The sequence below is a fragment of the Pteronotus mesoamericanus genome, unplaced genomic scaffold, assembly GCF_021234165.1.
Source record: "Pteronotus mesoamericanus isolate MK-2021 breed Mesoamerican mustached bat unplaced genomic scaffold, CSHL_Meso_final contig_130, whole genome shotgun sequence".
In the NCBI taxonomy this organism is placed as follows: domain Eukaryota; kingdom Metazoa; phylum Chordata; class Mammalia; order Chiroptera; family Mormoopidae; genus Pteronotus; species Pteronotus mesoamericanus.
Genome location: NW_026555060.1, coordinates 3496873 through 3514564, shown reverse-complemented (window position 1 = coordinate 3514564; position 17692 = coordinate 3496873). Strand labels below are relative to the sequence as shown.

The 17692-nt window shown below is 37.4% G+C and overlaps 1 protein-coding gene and 1 non-coding gene across 2 annotated transcripts; both read right to left on the bottom strand.

Annotated features, from left to right (window-relative positions):
* Window positions 1-281: 281 nt before the first annotated feature.
* On the bottom strand, window positions 282-15931 carry EREG (epiregulin). Its single transcript, XM_054594439.1, has 5 exons — window positions 15883-15931; window positions 4604-4690; window positions 3000-3123; window positions 2220-2369; window positions 282-475 (listed from the first exon to the last, which is right to left on the bottom strand). The coding sequence occupies exons 1-5, from the start codon at window positions 15929-15931 to the stop codon at window positions 394-396; spliced, it is 492 nt and encodes a 163-aa protein (XP_054450414.1). The 3' UTR covers window positions 282-393.
* On the bottom strand, window positions 11850-12012 carry LOC129087719 (U1 spliceosomal RNA). Its single transcript, XR_008530924.1, has one exon. It is a non-coding gene; the product is annotated as a U1 spliceosomal RNA (small nuclear RNA).
* Window positions 15932-17692: the final 1761 nt, after the last annotated feature.

Below are 17692 nucleotides of genomic sequence, written 5' to 3'. Positions count from 1 at the left end.
AACGTATACTTCAGTCTATGATATAGTCAAACCAATTATCATTGCTTTGAGGAGTAGAAAAATATATTTATTAAATTAATTCGACCATGTATTTAGGCTTACAGAAACCTGTCATTTGCCAGTACTTCCTGAGCAACTTATTTGCAGCAGGCAAATAAGCATTGGAGCTTTCAACAAAGCATTTAGCCCAGGAAAAAATATATATATTAATTTTTTTCTGTATTTGTGCACATTATACAAATAGTATGTCAAAAATAAAAAATGTTTCTAAGTATATTAAAAATATACCATTGTCAACAACACATGTCCCTACATAAATATTATTAATAAAATAGGAATATTAACGTCAACAGGCATGCTGCACCTCCCAGCCCATGAGCTTGATGACGCCATTCAGACTTGTGGCAACGCCAGATCCCCTGAGGTCACCCTTTCATATTCTTTCCTTGATTTTTCACTTTTTCGATTTCTGTACCTAGAAATATTCAGAAAGAAAATATCAGCACTGTATTTCACAGTAATAACCACATAGTATATTAACAAAAGGAACAAATATATGGACTCAAAAGGTGTATCAGCACAGCATTTCCAGAATGACAAAAGAGATTTAGGTTGGGAAAGGAGAAATAAGGAGAGAGGAAGCAGTAGCAGTCTGTGGTCAGATAATTTTGGAAGAAAATGATGAAACGCAATTAAAGGAATCCTCAGAGGCTTTAACCTTACTATGAAAATTGTAAAATTCCAGGAGCATGTGACCACATTTAAACTAATTTGGTTCTTTTTCTTTTTCTTTTTCTTTCTTTTTTTTCCTTCTCTCTCTCTCTTCCCCTTTCTTTGTTTCCTTCTGTCCTACCTACCTACTAAGGAATATGTATTTTGAATATTGCACTATATTACTACATTCCACCCATCACACTGATGTAATGCTATTGCCAATAAAAATTAAAATAACTAGTATTTATCAGCCACTAATTAGGTGACTGATAATGGCTAAGTATTATACATTCATTATTTATTTTATCCTCACATTTATCATTATCATCTTCATTTTACAGATGAAGAAAGTGAAGTACAAACACGTTATATTACCTGGCCAAGATCTCCCAGCTAGGATTCATAAATCTATCATGATTCAGAATCATTCATTCATTCATTCATTTATTCACACTCTCTTCCTAATATTTTGTGTTAATTTTCTACCCATTTTAGAATGAAGCATATAGTCTATGCTTAGTGGAAGAACACAATTAAAAAGCCTTTGATTAGACTTGCCAACTGCGTGAGCTGGGGCATGACAGATTACCACTCTCGATCTCATTTTCCCCATCTTTATAAAGGAAAGAATTGTTGTCAAACAACTTTTAGGTGTATTTCAGATTTAATCATATTCAGTTCTGTGATCATAATTAATTAGGAAGGTATTATTACCTTCCTAATCTTGTAAAAGTAGCACACTTTCAGACCTTCTAAAGAAGTGCAGTCCTTTCAGGAAAAAAAAAAAAATTCATTCAGATGTACACTGACAAATTTGTAACAGTTCCAAAACAAGAAGGATTTCATGGAGATGTTTTAAAACCATCTGTTATTAACTAATGCACACTCTTCCCACATCCTGGTCCTAACCCTGACACTATGGCATTGTACATGACCACACATGAAGGTGACCAGATTGTACACGAGGATGGAGCGTGATTGTTTTGGGAGACTGACATGAACCAATTTTTAAAAGTAAGCTTTTATAATTGTCTGGAAACTCATATCTATTAGTCTGCCTTAAATTTTAAGATACTAAGTTTCTGGGGTTATTTAATTTATAAGGTTGTGTTTCATGAACTACAAAAATTTGACCCAATAAGTTAAATATAAGTGACTAAGCATAACACTGGCATTGTGGCTTATGGCTTACTTTCACATGTATTATCATATTTAACACTGAGGAAGTTCTGTAATTAGTGAGGGTAAGGATTTCTATCTTTATTTTATAAAGAAGTGATACTTCCAAGTCTGATTTGCGTAAGGTCACATAGGTAGTAAGTAGCAGAGCTAATAATAGAATCAAAACCAAATGTTCTGCCACTAAAACTTCTGTATAAACATCAGCAGAGTCTACCTTATGCCTCTAAAAAAATACTTTAGCAATATTTTTAACCAGTTTGAAAATCTATATTGTATAAAAATAATTTGTAAAAACAGAGTGTAAAAAACAAACACTGGCTTACCAGGTCCAGAAGTAGTATATGGAACCAGCGACTAAGAGAAGAAAGAAGATGGTAAGAATCACAGCCAGAGCCACATATTCTTCGCTCAAAGGTTGTTGGACAGTTAAAAAGAAGTGCTCACATCGGACACCAGCATAACCCAATTCACACCTAAAGGAAAATGCAAGAGAAAGATCAATTATTTTTTAAAAAACATGGTTATGACTTAGTTTTGTAAGAACTGATCTCACACTATAATGCAAGGAATCAACAAGGTTTGCCAAAAGTTGGACAAATGAATCCAAAGACGGACCTAGAACTAGGCCAACGTTCATAAGAAGTGCTCCACATAGCTCTCAAGCCAAATTGCGGTATGAAAATGACGGCCTGGTTCAGCTGCCAGGGTGACTGCCCATCTAGAATAGTGTCTCATAACTTTTGGGGGTTGGAAGTGCTTTTTGTCTATATCAGTGGAATCAATCCCTAAAACAGTGGCTGATAAGTCCAGTGAAAAGATTAAAAGTTGAGCTGCTCTTGTGGCAAGTGTGAGAGGGAGGCATCTGAAGCCCTCTCCAATCTATACTCCAGAAGTATCTGTGCAATTTGATAACTACTATTTGCTCTGTAATTAAAGAAAACTGAATAAAGTTTTTAATAGTGCATATAAACTGCATACTCAAAGTACATGTATTCTACTCCCATGGAAAGATAGAGTAACTTCAAAAATTAAAAAATAAATAAAGAAATACACGTTTCAAAAAATTTTCTTTTTTGTTTGTTTGTTTGTTTTTGGAATGTTACCTGCAGTATTTTTCACTCATGTCCACCAGGTAGATGCACTCTCCATGTAAACAGTAGCCATTCATGTCAGAGGTACACTTTGTTCTTGACGCTCGAGCCACACGTGGATCATTTTTTGGCTGAACTGTGAAGAAAATGGAAAGTTTAATATATTCTGTTGCCTTCTTTAAACATCCTCTTATAATAGTAACCACTGATCCACTGTATCAAAGCAAGTCAGGTACTGAAGGAGAGGAGAATTTTCAGAAGTAGAAAGTTACTCTAGTTATCATACTCCCTAAACAATAAATGAACACCAGAGCCCAAAGGAAAGTGTCCAACAGACTAAGCCAGAGACATGTGGGGATTTAATTCTCAAAAAGACATTTAAAGATAGAAAAGGCAAGTTTAGGACACACACACAACACATACACAAAGTCATTACCCTCCACAGTTATTCACTTAGCCAAAGTTTGTCTAAATTTTTTAATCTCAAAATAGTTCTGAAATTCATTATTCTAAAAGCAATTATGAGCTGAATAAGTTAATTAATTAAAAAGAGCTAAATTCTATATTAGCTTTTAAGCTAGTAAGTCTTGTTCTGGTGTGCTTTCCAGAATGTTTGAGGTTACCATCAAAGAAATCAATCAAAGCCTCCCAATTTCTCTAACAATAAGACTTGAATATGAACTAGATAAACCCTGAGTTACAAATGTCTCAGTTAAGCAACTACAACAATGAAAATAGGAGCATTGTTAGAAATAGAGTTGGAACTTACATGTAAAATTCACTTTGAAATATTTTAGTTACTAAAATGTGCAGAATGTTTATAAAATAATTTTTTAAAAATAGTATCTTGATTGCAATGTTTTTGTTCAAAAACAAAAAAAAAAACAACAAGGTGGGGGTAGGGTGAGAAGAGGGAAGCAGACCAAACCTCCAAAGAACCCAGTGAGGAAGGAAGACAAGAAAGAAGGTAAAGTTGCTGTGGAAAACGTCTTGGTTCCTCAGCATGAATAATCCTTGACTCAGTAGCTCAGGACAACCCTTGACTCAATGACACAGTGACCCTTGGCTAAATATATAAAGCAGAGCCACATTCAGAGTGCTCTAGGGTTTCTGAGGGAAAAAGACTGTGCATCGCTTGAATTTGTATGTCTATGCCTAAACACCATGTTTGGCATGTAGCAAGTGCTCCATAAATGTTTCTGAATGAATGCTGTGACTAATAAGACAGGACATCACTTGTTCCTCTTACAAAAAAAAAACAACAAAAATACTTTGATTATCTACTGTGTACAAATTTTAAATTTCCCTATTTTGCTTAGGATCCAGCTGTTAACAATGGTTTCACAGCCAAGCTCCGGAGAATGGCCACAGGGAATCTGATTTTCTTGCTCCTTATCTCTTTAAGATCAAATTTCTCCATATTACTACTAGAGGGAGTTATAGTTCCTTACTCCCCAGTTAGTTCTTTGCATAAGTTTTCCAGATTGCTAGTTCATAAGGGGGTTAAAAAATTCTTTTGATAACACAGTAGCTATCATATATGTGTAGTCTTTGAATTTATATTTCTGTTAAAAATGTGTAATCCTTTGAAGCACTGTTGACAAAGTTGGACTTACCTAAAGCTGTGCAGTTGTCTTCCGATTCTCCTGGAATACATGAAGGAATCACAGTCGTACTGAGAACTGCTTGTAGAAGGTGAAAACCTATTTATGAAAGAATCAAATATGTAATTAATGCTTCAAGGAAAGAAAGCTTGGTCATATTTCCACATAACTGCAGTATGTATAGAGTTGTTTTAATTAATTCAGGAATTTGATTAATTGAAATCATAAAAGAAAATAATTAATAGAAACAGGCATATAATTGAAAATCAACCCCAGCTCTTATATCAAAGAGTACAAGCCTTGGCTCTACATTCACAGTTAGTTATAGATTTAACCTGTTTTAAATATCTCACAGGAACATTTCAAAGACCTGATTTTGAAGACTGATATCTTAAGAAGCTTAGAAATTGGAATATTGTAGGATTTCCAGTGTTTTATTCTGTTTTAAGCTCAAAGCAATGCTCTAAAGTAGAACCTATCACACACACACACACACACACACACACAGGAAAGCTTCAAATAAGGTTCTACTCATGGTACCAACTATACAGGATTCTCAGCCTAAGATGTATTTGTTGTTGATTTAAGTGCCTAAATTGCTCTTTGCATTGTAAAATGTAACCTAAGCAAAGTCAGAATATATTTAGTATGGGAATGAGCATACATGCTAGAAGAACCACACTGAGCCCTAGAGTATAGTTTCTATCAGCCTGGGAAGCATTTGAACATCATGTGTTTCCATGAAAAAATAAATATTGGGAAACAGGCACCAGAATGACTCCAGTAGTTTCCAAATTGCATAGAAAACATAAGAAGGATGGGTTTAATTGCACAGATACTTACTAGAGAGAGTTCAGTCTCATCTGTTTAAGAATTAGTTATTTGTACTTCAACCACTCTTTCCAGTCTGTATGAGTGACTGTTATATAAATAAAAATGGTAGTAACATTGGCAGCATTTCTTGAACACATACTATATGCAGGCATGATTCTATCCACCTTATTTATATTATCTCATTTAACCATGTTATTGACTCTTTGATGAAGATACTAAGTGCTGCTATTGGATATATGAGAAAACTGAAACATAAAGAGTTTAAGTAACTTTCCTACGGGTACACAGTGTTGTTGTTAATGGACCACATTCCAGAATTTGGAAACAGAAACAATACTGGAGTATAATAGACAACAGCTGGAACAAACAAATGTAAATGTAATTGAAGCAGATTATTTAACCCCAAAGGGAGGCAACAAAGTATGATGAAAAAGCAATCCTGGGAGAAAGCTTGAGCTATGTGATTTATTTCCCCTCCCTTAGAGTTTTTGGGAAAATTAAATGAAATGATATTTTTCTGAAATGTCTAACACACTAAAGATTTCCATAACTGTCCCTTGGTACGCATCATCTAGCCTCTGGTGTTAGCCGTATATATGGGTAGTGCCCTCTACTGGTCTGTAACAAGATTATAGTATCTGTAATTGGGTATTTCAAATGATGATTTAATACATGTAATAAAGGACTTTATTTAATTTTTTTCCTCAGAGGAGGAATGTATCTGTTAAGCAAATTGCATATTCTTTTCATCAGCATCATAGTTTGTAATTTTATGTTTCAAACTTGATACCTGTAACAATCCTGGGAAATAGTTACTAGCCTCAGACAACCTCTGTGCAGTTAAATTAAATATTTTGTCTAGGACCAATTATCCAGTGACCAAAGAAGGTAAGAGTTATAAATGTATCTTTTCACATCATCTCATAATCTTTCAATGATTTGAAAATACTTTTTGAAAAGTTTAAAACTATCTCTTCCCTCGTCTCTGTTTCTACAATATAAATGCTATTTCAATTACTCTTATAAGAAAAAATATCATCTTTCTTAAATAAGAAAAATGGCTAAAGTGTGGATTTCATTGTCAGTTGAATCATGACGAAAAAAGATTACTTTGTCTCATAGTTTTCATGGAGAGTGAGCTATAGTCTCATCCAAGTCAATTTTGTTCTACTTCTCGAAATAATTTTGCTATGCACTTTAATGACTGAAGAATTAAACCCTTTAATTTACACAGTCTGTTCAACATAAACTGGAGTTCTTGATTTATGTTTTTATACCCTTGACTCTCCTACTCCCCCATGCTTTTTCAGCTGAGGAGTTCTTTGGAGATAACATCATCAATTCTCCCACCAAGAAAGGGCCAGCCAGGTCCATGGTGCAAACGCATATTTGAAGCTCATTTCTTTATTCTTCGCAGAAATCAGAAACTAGCCTCTCCTGTTTGGAATTCCTTCCAATTGCAACCTGGGACTATTTTAGAATCCAGCTAATCATTTGGGGGTGTCACTTCTCAGTCTTTGTTTTGTTTTGTTTTAAGGATTTTAGCAGTTTGTTAGTTTTTCCATTGTTGGAAACCTTGTTCCAGTTGGTCAGGCCACAGGTGAAATATTTGTCTTTGTGAATTAAAGAATGTTCAGTGCAGGGTGTGCCTCCACGAAAACTGGGCTCTCCTAACCTGTGACACTCCCTTGGACATAGTCCATCGCTCAGGATGGTTTCTGTGAGACTCCCTGCATTAGTCCAACATCCGGGTATTTTACAGATGAAATTGTAAATAACTTTAAATGCTACTCTCAAAAGAAAGCGTTTAGACTGCAGTTCCATCATGGATGTATGTAGCCAATAGGAGAGCAAAATTGGTATTAAATCATGGGTTCATCTACACAGCTCTACTGCTTTAAGACAGTGGTTCTCAAGCTTCCCTCTGTCTCACCTCTACCCCAGGCCCATGCAAATTGGGGTAAAGGAGTAAGTGGGGGTGATGAAAAGTTGGAAAAACTCGCCCTGGCTGGTGTGGTTCAGTGGACTGGGTGCCAGCCTGCAAACCAAAGGGTCGCTGGTTGGATTACCAGTCAAGGCATATACCTGGGTTGTGGGTCAGGTCCCCAGTAGGGGGCGCTCAAGAGGCTACCACACATTGAGGTTTCCCTCTCTCCCTTCCTTCCCCTCTCTCTAAAAATAAATAAATAAATAATCTTTTAAAAAATCTGTTTTAAAAAGATTGAAAAACTCCACCATGAAAGATTCTGATATTTACTACCCTGTCACCCTTAAGAATCGCTACTTGTTATTTTAAAGCCATTCAGGGAAGGAACAGATGCTAAAGTCATATTAATACTTTTTTAATCTTTTAGTTTTTCATGACTTTAGTGTTATTTGAACATAATGATCGAAGATTCAACTGTAAATATTATATTTGAGTTTCAATCCTTGACCATGGGTCCTGCTAAGAAAATAATTGACTATGATACTAAAAATTTTGAACCATGTCAGAGTGTCAGAAAAACAGATCTAGTGGCAAGTTTATATTGGTAAATAAGATATGAGGAATTCTGCACAAGGTGATATAAGGTAAATGATTTATACCCTCTAAATTGGCAGTTGGAATTTCTATTTCAATACTTTTATGAAAATCAAAATCCCGTTAAAGGCCATTTGTTTTTCTGTCAAATTTCCAGTGGGTTTTAGGATTCTGAAGCTCACCTTTTCATCTTCCTACCTTCACCTTTCAGAGACGGCATTGTAATGAAATCTCAAATGTGCCAGCAGGAAGTGGTGCCGGTGACTCACAGGATACAAACTCCCTCTAACCTGTGAGTCAGGGCCAGGCCTACACCCTTACATAATATTGGGGACCGCACACAAGGGACAAGTTGAGTGCTATCACCTGAATGGGGGTTGCACTGAATGTTGTGGGCGCTGGGACACTAAGAAGTGCTTGCACAATAGCAGGAGGGGTGCCAAGGGTCAAAAATGTCCTTCCATTTCACCTGGTTTCTTTTGACCTTTTTTTTTTTTTTTTTTTTTTTTTTTTTTTACCACACTGAGAGGCTCATCTAAAAGGAGGCAGGGACTTGGTCACTGGTCTACAAGTCAAGTCAGCAAAATCAATTGCAATTTTCAGGTATAAAAATGGTTGTCCTGAAAAACAGTCAAGCACATAAAAGTAAAATGACATAGTTTACCGAATGAAAGGGATAAAAATTATTTTCCTATTTTACCTTTTATAATGTTTAGAACAGAACAGCAAACTCGTAATAAATCATAATACTTGCCCACCCCAAACAGGCAGCAAAATCCGCTTTTTTCATAGTTTTGCTGTGGTTGCATGTGAATCTATTCATGGATTGTTAGTTTTCTTCCTCTTCCACAGCAGTCTATAATTTTATCATTTGTCTATAACTTAGTAAGCAGGTTATGCTTTGAAGAGTGAACATGTTTTCACCAGTTTCAGATGCCTTCTGTTTTAAATTACATTCCATTATTAGATATGGTCTTGCTGTCTATCACATTACATATTGTAAAAAACTACTTTCAATACTTTCCAACAACATCCTACTTTTCATATATTTATAAATAACAATGCCTTTAGTACTAGCAATCATTCTCTTCTTACAGTTTTTCAATGTTAACCTTTTAACTAAGCTTCATTAAAAAACTAAATGTAAAAACCAATTATAACTATTTGAGATAAACAGAATGAAACTAGAGTCTTTACAAATAAATATTTCTTTTAATTTTGACATTAGAAGACAGCCATAAGATTCTCATTATCAAGGGGAATGAAAATATTTAATAGGCCATGTTTTTCAATTCATAAACATTATACTCTTCAATTTTGCTAGTAATTTCTGAATCATAGTTCAAAATGCTCATATTTTAGTTACCATACAATACTATGCCTAAAGTTATTCAAATTTAGAGTAAGTATGTCAAAATACAAGGGTATAATTTATTTTATCCTAAAATAGATTTAAAGACCTATCTTGTTCATAATGGACATGTTCTCATAATGCAGGAGAAAGCATATCAACTCTTGTGTAAAGGGTGCAATTTTATTAATCTGAGTATTTAGAATTTGGTGATTTAAGAGCTCCTAATATGGGACTTGCATCCCCTAAAAGCCAAAGATTCATTTCCATTGTATCATTTCGAATGGCTTTTTTTGGAAAAATTGTTTTCTTCAGCATAATGTTATATGGGAGAGTCATTTTGTAACCCTTTTCACCTTTACTCCCTTCCATCTTGCTCCTTATACCTATCCCTATAGTCCAACTCAGAAATTTCAATCACTCTTACATTATTGTTTCAAAAGAAACATCTCCTGAAAGGGCAACAGTTTGGATTATGAGTGTTTGCCATTTGCCGTCTTTTAATTAGGGCAACAAAAAGAGGGAGGAAAATGAGCACACAAAGGTAATTTAAAAGTCTAAAAGCTAATTACTCTTCATTCAGCAAATCTCCATAATGCACCTAGCACATTTGAAGCTGCTAAAAAAAATTATTTTGTGAAAATATACTTTTGGTTAAGTTGGTGACTTCACCTTCAGTGGGAAGCACATAGGAATCTGTAGTGTAATGCTAAGGTGGGAAGAACTGAGCTACACCCAATAAATAAAAAAGAAGGAGAACGGCTAAGCCTCTATTTATTTTTAGTAACTACGTGCCTCAAATTATATTTGCTCAATACATATCCATTGAGGTTTTTCTGTATGTAAGATAGTGAACAAGATGCTGAAAGGGAACTGATGTAAAAGATATAACTCCTGTCCTAAGTAGAGTTCATGGGACTAGACACCTGGGGATGGAAAGGAAAGGAGAAAATTCATAAATGATGCCAAGTTTCTGGGTAGAAAATACAAAGGAGGGCGGTGGCATTAGAAGAGTAGAAAACGCAGATCAGCAGGTTTGCGGTGGCACTTGCTGCTGGTAGACAGGAATGGAAAACATAACAAGTGCAGGAATTAGAGTTTGCAGTCATACAGTGCCCATTTATATTATATTATATTATATTATATTATATTATATTATATTATATTATATTAATTATAGAATGGAGTTGATGGAGTTTATTTGAAAGTCACATGAGAAAATATGACCTTTAAAGGCATAGGGGCCGTTCAAATGTTTCAAGGGAAATAGTCCAGAATGGAAAAAATAATAGAACATTGGGAAATTGGTGGTAAGGAGTGAATAGCGATGGCCAAGAAAATCGGGAGAAAAAAGAAGTGCAGTGTTATGAGAGCCAAGAGATCAGAACTATAAAAGGAGGAATGGGGGTAGTCAGCAAGGTAATGATAAAAGAAGAAAGTATGAGTGACTCCGTCATAAATAAGATTCATCATTATTCAGGGAACACGGTGCTAAAATCAGCAATAAAAATTGCTAAGTTGATTTTTAACACTGGAATTGATTTTATATTTGCATCCAGCTTACCACCAAAATTAATTTTGTCTTGGTAACTTAAGCATTGATTATTCAAACTGTGAATTATGAATGCCAATGTGTTATAGCGATGGAAAACCCATTAGACTGGTGGTTCTCAACCCAGTTTGTCAACCTGGGACATTTGGCAATGTCTGGAGGCATTTTTGTTGTCACAACTAGAGGGGTCGGGGTGATACTGACATCTAGTGGGTAGAAGTGCCAAAGATCCAGCAATTCATAGGAAGGCCCACAGCAAAGGATTAGTCAGTCCATAATGCAAATACACCCAAAGCTGAAAAACCCTGCCATTACACCCGTGAACTATGGAGTCCAGTTCTAGCTCAGATACTAATTTCATTTTCCTGCAGCTGAGTTTTCTTACCTCTGGAAACAGAGACATAGGAATGGAGTTGATTAGACATGGAAATGGATTTTAGATAAGATTATTCTAAGGTTCCTTCCATTTCTAAAATAATACTTTTCTTTCTTTTACTGATTATCCATTATTCAGTCATATCACTGCTGGCTCTCTCTCACACACAGTTTATGTAATTTAAAATATGTTTAAATTTTGTTAAGAGTACCATTAGTGAATAAAGACTATACTAACAGATAGAAATGGGAAAAAGAGGGAAGAATAATTATTAGATTTTATCAGAAAAAACTAAAATTGAATTTTTAAAAACTATTGCCTAAGTCTCAAAATATTTAGCTTCTCAACCACATTTTCAAAGAACAGCTGGATGAGCCAAAACACAGTGGTGAGAACACTAAAAGTATCAATCTAATCGTTCATCCAACTAACATTTACTGACTATTCAATATTTGTCTATCACAACGTCCATGAAAAAAGATGAGTACAACACCAGGAAGGAGAGAGAGGGCTAGATACACGCACTGTGCCTTGAAAAGTGCAGAACCACAGAAATAGAAGAGGTGCCAGGGAGATGAGGAAGAGAGGCTGCCCATTTATTTATTCTATTATTTTATTTTTTGCCAGGGAAGAGTGAGGACATTGTCCCCCACTACCATAAATTATGCAGTCAAGTTTCTCACGTATGGGGAAGTGGCAGCGGTCGGCGCATCCAGAGTGCAGTGGATAAGCCTCGCCCTGGGAAGCGACTTTCGTAATCATGGTACCACCCCCGCCAGGTAAGTACGCACATTTATTTTTGAGTGGTGGGAGATGAAAGGCGGAGGGGATTATCGGAGAACAGTCTTAGATAATGAGGAGAACTTTCACCAGAAGTAAAGAGTGAGTTGGGGGCATCCACAGCAGAAGGTCAGCACATTTAGACATAAAGCCTCACACACGGATGACATTTCTTTTTAAGTCTGTTTCTTCATTTGTAAAATGGGAATAATAACACCTTTCCTGGTTAAAAGGGAGTTATTGTAAGGATCAAGTGAGGTATTTTTTAAGAAAGCACTTGTTAATGATGATGATAATAACACTTCTAATTTTAAAAGCAATTTTATTATTTTCTAATATCATCCAATTTATTAAGTCCATGTACAATAACCTGATAACATAGGTATTATAAACTCTATTTTACAGATGAGAAAAAAGTCTTTCTGAAAGGGTCAAATAAAAACTGGGCTGTGAAACCTATATTCTATATACCACCTATGTCTCTTGATTCAGAACTATAAAGTCTGGCATATATAAATGTGTGTGTGCATGTACATACACACACACACACACACACATACACATACATATACATATGCATATATATGAAAGTTAGGCTTTTTTCCCTGCATGGAGGATTTTCAAGAGGATTTATATTTAACTCACTTTCATGCCTCAAATTTAAAATTCAGGATTTTTGTCCTAAAAAATTAAGAATTAGCCTTATTTCCTGGACAACTATCAAATCATGTTGTGTATCATAGTCAATTAAATCATTACTTTAACCTAGAATGTCATTGAACCTTTATTTGCCCTGTAACTAGACACCCAGTCTTACATAAGGCATCGCCAGTGGACACCGAGTCTGTTACATTACTTCATTTTTCAAAGCTTCCAGAATTGTCATACCAAGGCGATGGCTGTCAGGGTGCTCCTCCCCAGGCGTCTCTCCTATTACAGCTTTGGGGAGTCTTCCCATTGTCTTCTGAAGGAATGTTCCCAGCAGAAGTTACAACCAAATTAATTAGACAATTTGCGTAGGTCTATATTCAGAATAAAGACACAGATGAGGAAACCACACCTTAAGTTATAGTCTCTTTGAACAGGATTTCTTACATGGCATTTGCATCTTTTGGTTGACAACTAGGCAGGAAACGGCAGATTCTTGGGCAAAGATGGACAGAAGACAATTGCTCTTGCCATTTACTCAAGTTTCTTCACTGAGCCTTAGTTACTTCATTTGTCAAACTGGGCTGATCACACCTATCTCATACAGTTATTTTAAGAAGTAAATGATATGCTACATGTAAAGTACCTAACACACAATAGGACTGGCTCATGTTAGGAATTTAGTAACTGTTAGTTCCCTTCCCAACTCCTGGATTTGGCCTCCAGTGCAGAACCATACACTCCAATTACCCAAGTTGCTCATATGGCAAGATGATGCGGAAGGCAGCTAGGATACCTAGGTCAAAACCAGACAGGAGAGGCCTGTCATCATTCTTCCTGGCTATAATGTGTCATCTCAGGTGAGCTAACATTCAGGCAGTTTATAAACTCTCAGATCCACAGAAAAGATCTGAGGCAAGCCAATGTCTCACTGAGATCTGTGCGTCTCATATTTTCAAGGAAAAATGTTTATATTCTGCTCAACTGTCTGTCACTGTGCAATAAAGTAAGGATAAATTGTCTTGGAGATATCACTCAGGAGCATGCTCCCAAGACTATCTGGGTATCAATGAAAATGTTTGATTTTAGATCAAGAGACCCCAAGCACTAATTGCTAAACTCAAGATAAAAATTTCTCCTCTTTGCTCCGGTACAGACAGAAGATTAAAAATGATAATTGAGCTCTAAATTGTTGACTATTTAGAAATGTGTTATCTAGTTTGGGGAATCGTAAACCTTTTACTTACGTTCAGTAAACTAAAAAGTGCTGGCACACTCAGGTGTGAATTTTCCTAGTTTAGCCCTGCTTTTCTATGGGAACTTGGATTATAGTTTCCCAATATATATAGTAAGAACATCAATATAAAATACTTATAAAATTTAAAAATAACCAAATGACTGAGTGTGTAGCGACTTAAATCTATATGTGTTTGAGGCAGAGGATGGAACTGAAGATGTCTATATTCTTTCCACAGTCATAAAGATGTATAAATTCCACAAAAAGGCAATAATGAACTATTTGCTGGAATCTAAAATAAGTGAGAATAGTCATTTGGGAAAAGCATTTCTAAGTAATCATTTTTTGGGGGGGGAAGAGGCAATTTCAGAAATAACAATGGCTTTATCTTTTTTCCATATGCTTTAGAATAAAACTATTGGCCTTGCATACTTGCATAGAGTATAGAGATACGATATAGAACTTCTTCAGACAGGAACTTTCCTAGTGGCAAAGAAATATCTAAACACACTGGGAAAACAGAAACTGACCTAACTCATTTGGAAATGGGCTTGGCAGCTGATGAAATAGGTGAACTATAATTAAGTAATGCAATAAAGGAGTTAAGCACTTTCATAACAACAAAAACACACACAACATACACTAGGTGGGTAGTAACCAGGTTATTCATAGGCCCTTGCTGTCTCAAATTAGAATATTCAATGAGCCTCCTGGAACAGACACTCACATTGTTCAGAGACAACCTTGTAGTGTTGGTGGTGGGGGAAGTGCTAAGCCATTGTGACCTCTAGGTTAACTATAGGGAGACTGTCACCTTTCCAATTCTACTCTTTTCACAGACTTCAGAACAAAGATAGCAAAGCCACATTATTTACTGAGAATCTTGCAAGTCCTTTGCACGGTTTTGGTAGAAACTAGAGATCCAATTTCCACTTACCTTTCTGAACTTGAACAAGTTCCACTATGTATTTCATTAGGTCTCACAACCCCTGAGGTAAGGCGTGTCAAAATAATAATTTAACTGTCACATCCTGCACAGGTAGGTAGGTAGGTAGGGGAATTCGCCTCATTGCAAGTCCAGAAAGAATGTGAGTCTGGCAAGTTTTATTTCCGTATTTAAATTTTCATGTACAGCTCCAAATTCCTTTTGAAGTTTAAGGAATTAAGGAGAAGTGATATATATTTTATTTTTTTAGATCCAGAAGATTCCATAATTTTTTTCCCTGTCTAATATCAATATATATTCTCAAATAAGATGATGACAGGTATTAAACTACACTCAGCGGTTACAGGTTGTGGAATGAGCGCATATGAAAAGCGCCTACCAGCCATCCGCCGCTGGGGCTCAGGGGCAAACTAGAAGAGGCAGGTGTCAGGGTGGATCGGCAACAAGTACCTGTTCCAGGTACGCAGGGACAGCGTTTTAATTCGGGTCTGGAGCGCCAGCAAACCTGCCCCCCGCGCACGCCAGCGCCCCCGGAAGCTTGCCTAGGCTGGTGGTAGAAACTGAGGGCAGGACAGGAAGAAAAGTATTCCTTTCTAAACGGTCTCCTACGCGCGAGTCTAGTCTCCACTCCCGCCCCCTGTCGTCCCCTAGAAGAAGCCACACAACTTGAAATGCCCATAGTGCATCCCAGTCTTTGGATTTCAAGAACAGCAAATTTACAAAGGACAAAAAAAAAAAAAAAAAAAAAAAAAAAAACCCAAAAACCAAAAAACAAAACAAAACAAAACCCCAAAAGCTTTACGACTTTTTTCTCTTCTTTTTTTTTTTTACTTCGCTTACTACGGAGCTATATACACTCATGCATGACACATATTCCAATAGTTAATTTATCAGTGAAAAGCAGTTTAACACAATGGGGAGCAGTTTAACACGAGACATCATTTTAAAGAGTACACTTTAGGCCGCTGGAAAACTTCCCAAGTGTCAGATGATAAATGAAACGCGGGCCGCATTGGTCTCCCCTCGGGCAGCGGGCGGGCGCTTACCCAGGCAGATCAGCAGCGCGCGGACGCAGCGGGCGCGGCGCGGTTCCATCCTGCTCCCAGCGGTGAGACTCGGCGGAGCCCGCGGGCACTCGGGCTGGGCGGCGGGCGGCGGAGAGGGAGCTCACCTGTCCCGCGGCAGCGGCGAAGTGGCGGGGGTGCGGCTGGAGCGCGGCAGAAAGACTAGAGGGGCACCCGTTGACCACGTCCCTCCGATGCAGGTCTGCCAGGCAATAGAGCTCAAATGCACCGACGTGCGACCTTTATAAGTCTTGGGAGGAGCCTGGCGCCGCGCCTGAGGACTTACTAGCGGGGTGAGGTGCAAACTGTCCGCAGTTTCATAATCACCCCCAGGGGAGGAGTGGCCAGAGCACTGTCCGGATGTCACCCGCCCCGCCAGAACACCTAAGAGAGTGGTTGAGGAATGAAAAAATGACCTTCTGATTAGCCAGGGACTACTCCCCAACTTGTCCATCTTTCTTTCTCACTCCTGCGTTTGGAGGTGGGGAACGAGGACCAGATGGATTGGTTTGCTTTGCGCGGTCACCTGCCGGAATTGCTGTGGGTGGTTTTAGTTGCTCTGGGTGATAGGCCTGATCTGAATGAAAGTCAGTCTTCCCGCCTTTGCTGGTGTTCCCAATAGGAGCTTTTGGAGGGCGTGTGTGGGGGGGGGGGGGGGGGTGCGGGGGGCCGGGGAGTGAGACTTAGGGACCTTTATGAAGTTTGGGGGGTTCAAACGCTCTCCCTGCATTCATACCCGCCACCACCCAGGAGTTGCCTTCCTTCTCAGCGCCTCTGCTTCCGCGTGGTACTACATGCATGTATGGCTTCGAAGTCCAGTAATTATGAAAAAAGCCCTACATTATTTTTTGTTTTGTCCTATTTGCCATCCATTAGACTACCGCTTTTGATTTCACTTCCCCCAATTTTGCCTTAATCTTGCCACTTCCTCGTGCAAAATCTTTCAGTGACTTCCCATTGTCTTTCGGACAAGACCTGCTGCAAACCTGAACTCAGTTTTTTCAGCCTCCGCTCCCACTAGTTCCCCAACTCCTCTCACCCCAGCCAGGGTGCAAAACTCTGTGTCTTTGCTTATGTCCACTTTGCTGCATGTGCTGATGGAGTCACATTTTGGGGGAATGGCTACCGCTTAGTGGAGCTAGTCAAATCCTGCTCATTTTCACAGTTCTCCTCAAGGGCCTGGATCTCTTTTCCCTACAGGTATCTTTTCATTCTGACCTCTTACAGCTTGAATTTTTATCATCCACCTAGGCTCATGCAACTCTAGACTTGGTTCTTCACACCTGATGAAACTACTTTGTATTATTTAACTGTTCTTATTTGTAAGTCAGAAGTTCAGATCCGTATGAATACATAAATTGTCTTACTTTTTATTGTATTCCCCTGTAGGGCCTAAGAACAGTGAGTCATTACTGAAAAAGACATTTGAATAGAAAATGGAACCTGATGAATATTGATAACTCCTACCTTTCTACTTTTTTATTGTTTTCTTATTATTAATCCTTTTCAGTTTTGCCTCTTTCTTCCTCACCCCAAGTGGTACCCTTTAATGTCCAGAACTTCTGTGCTGGAAACAAATGCTTACATAATCTTTCCATCAGTGGTTAAGATCATGGGCTCTGGATTTAGACCACCTGTTTGTGAATTCTTGGACAAGTAATTTAATCTTTCTCTGTTTTCTCATATGTAAAATAGGGATGATAATAACATCTAACTTAAAGGAAAATAATGACAGTGCTTACCACAATGCCTAGCACAGGGTTAGCACTCATTGAAATTATCTATTTTCAAA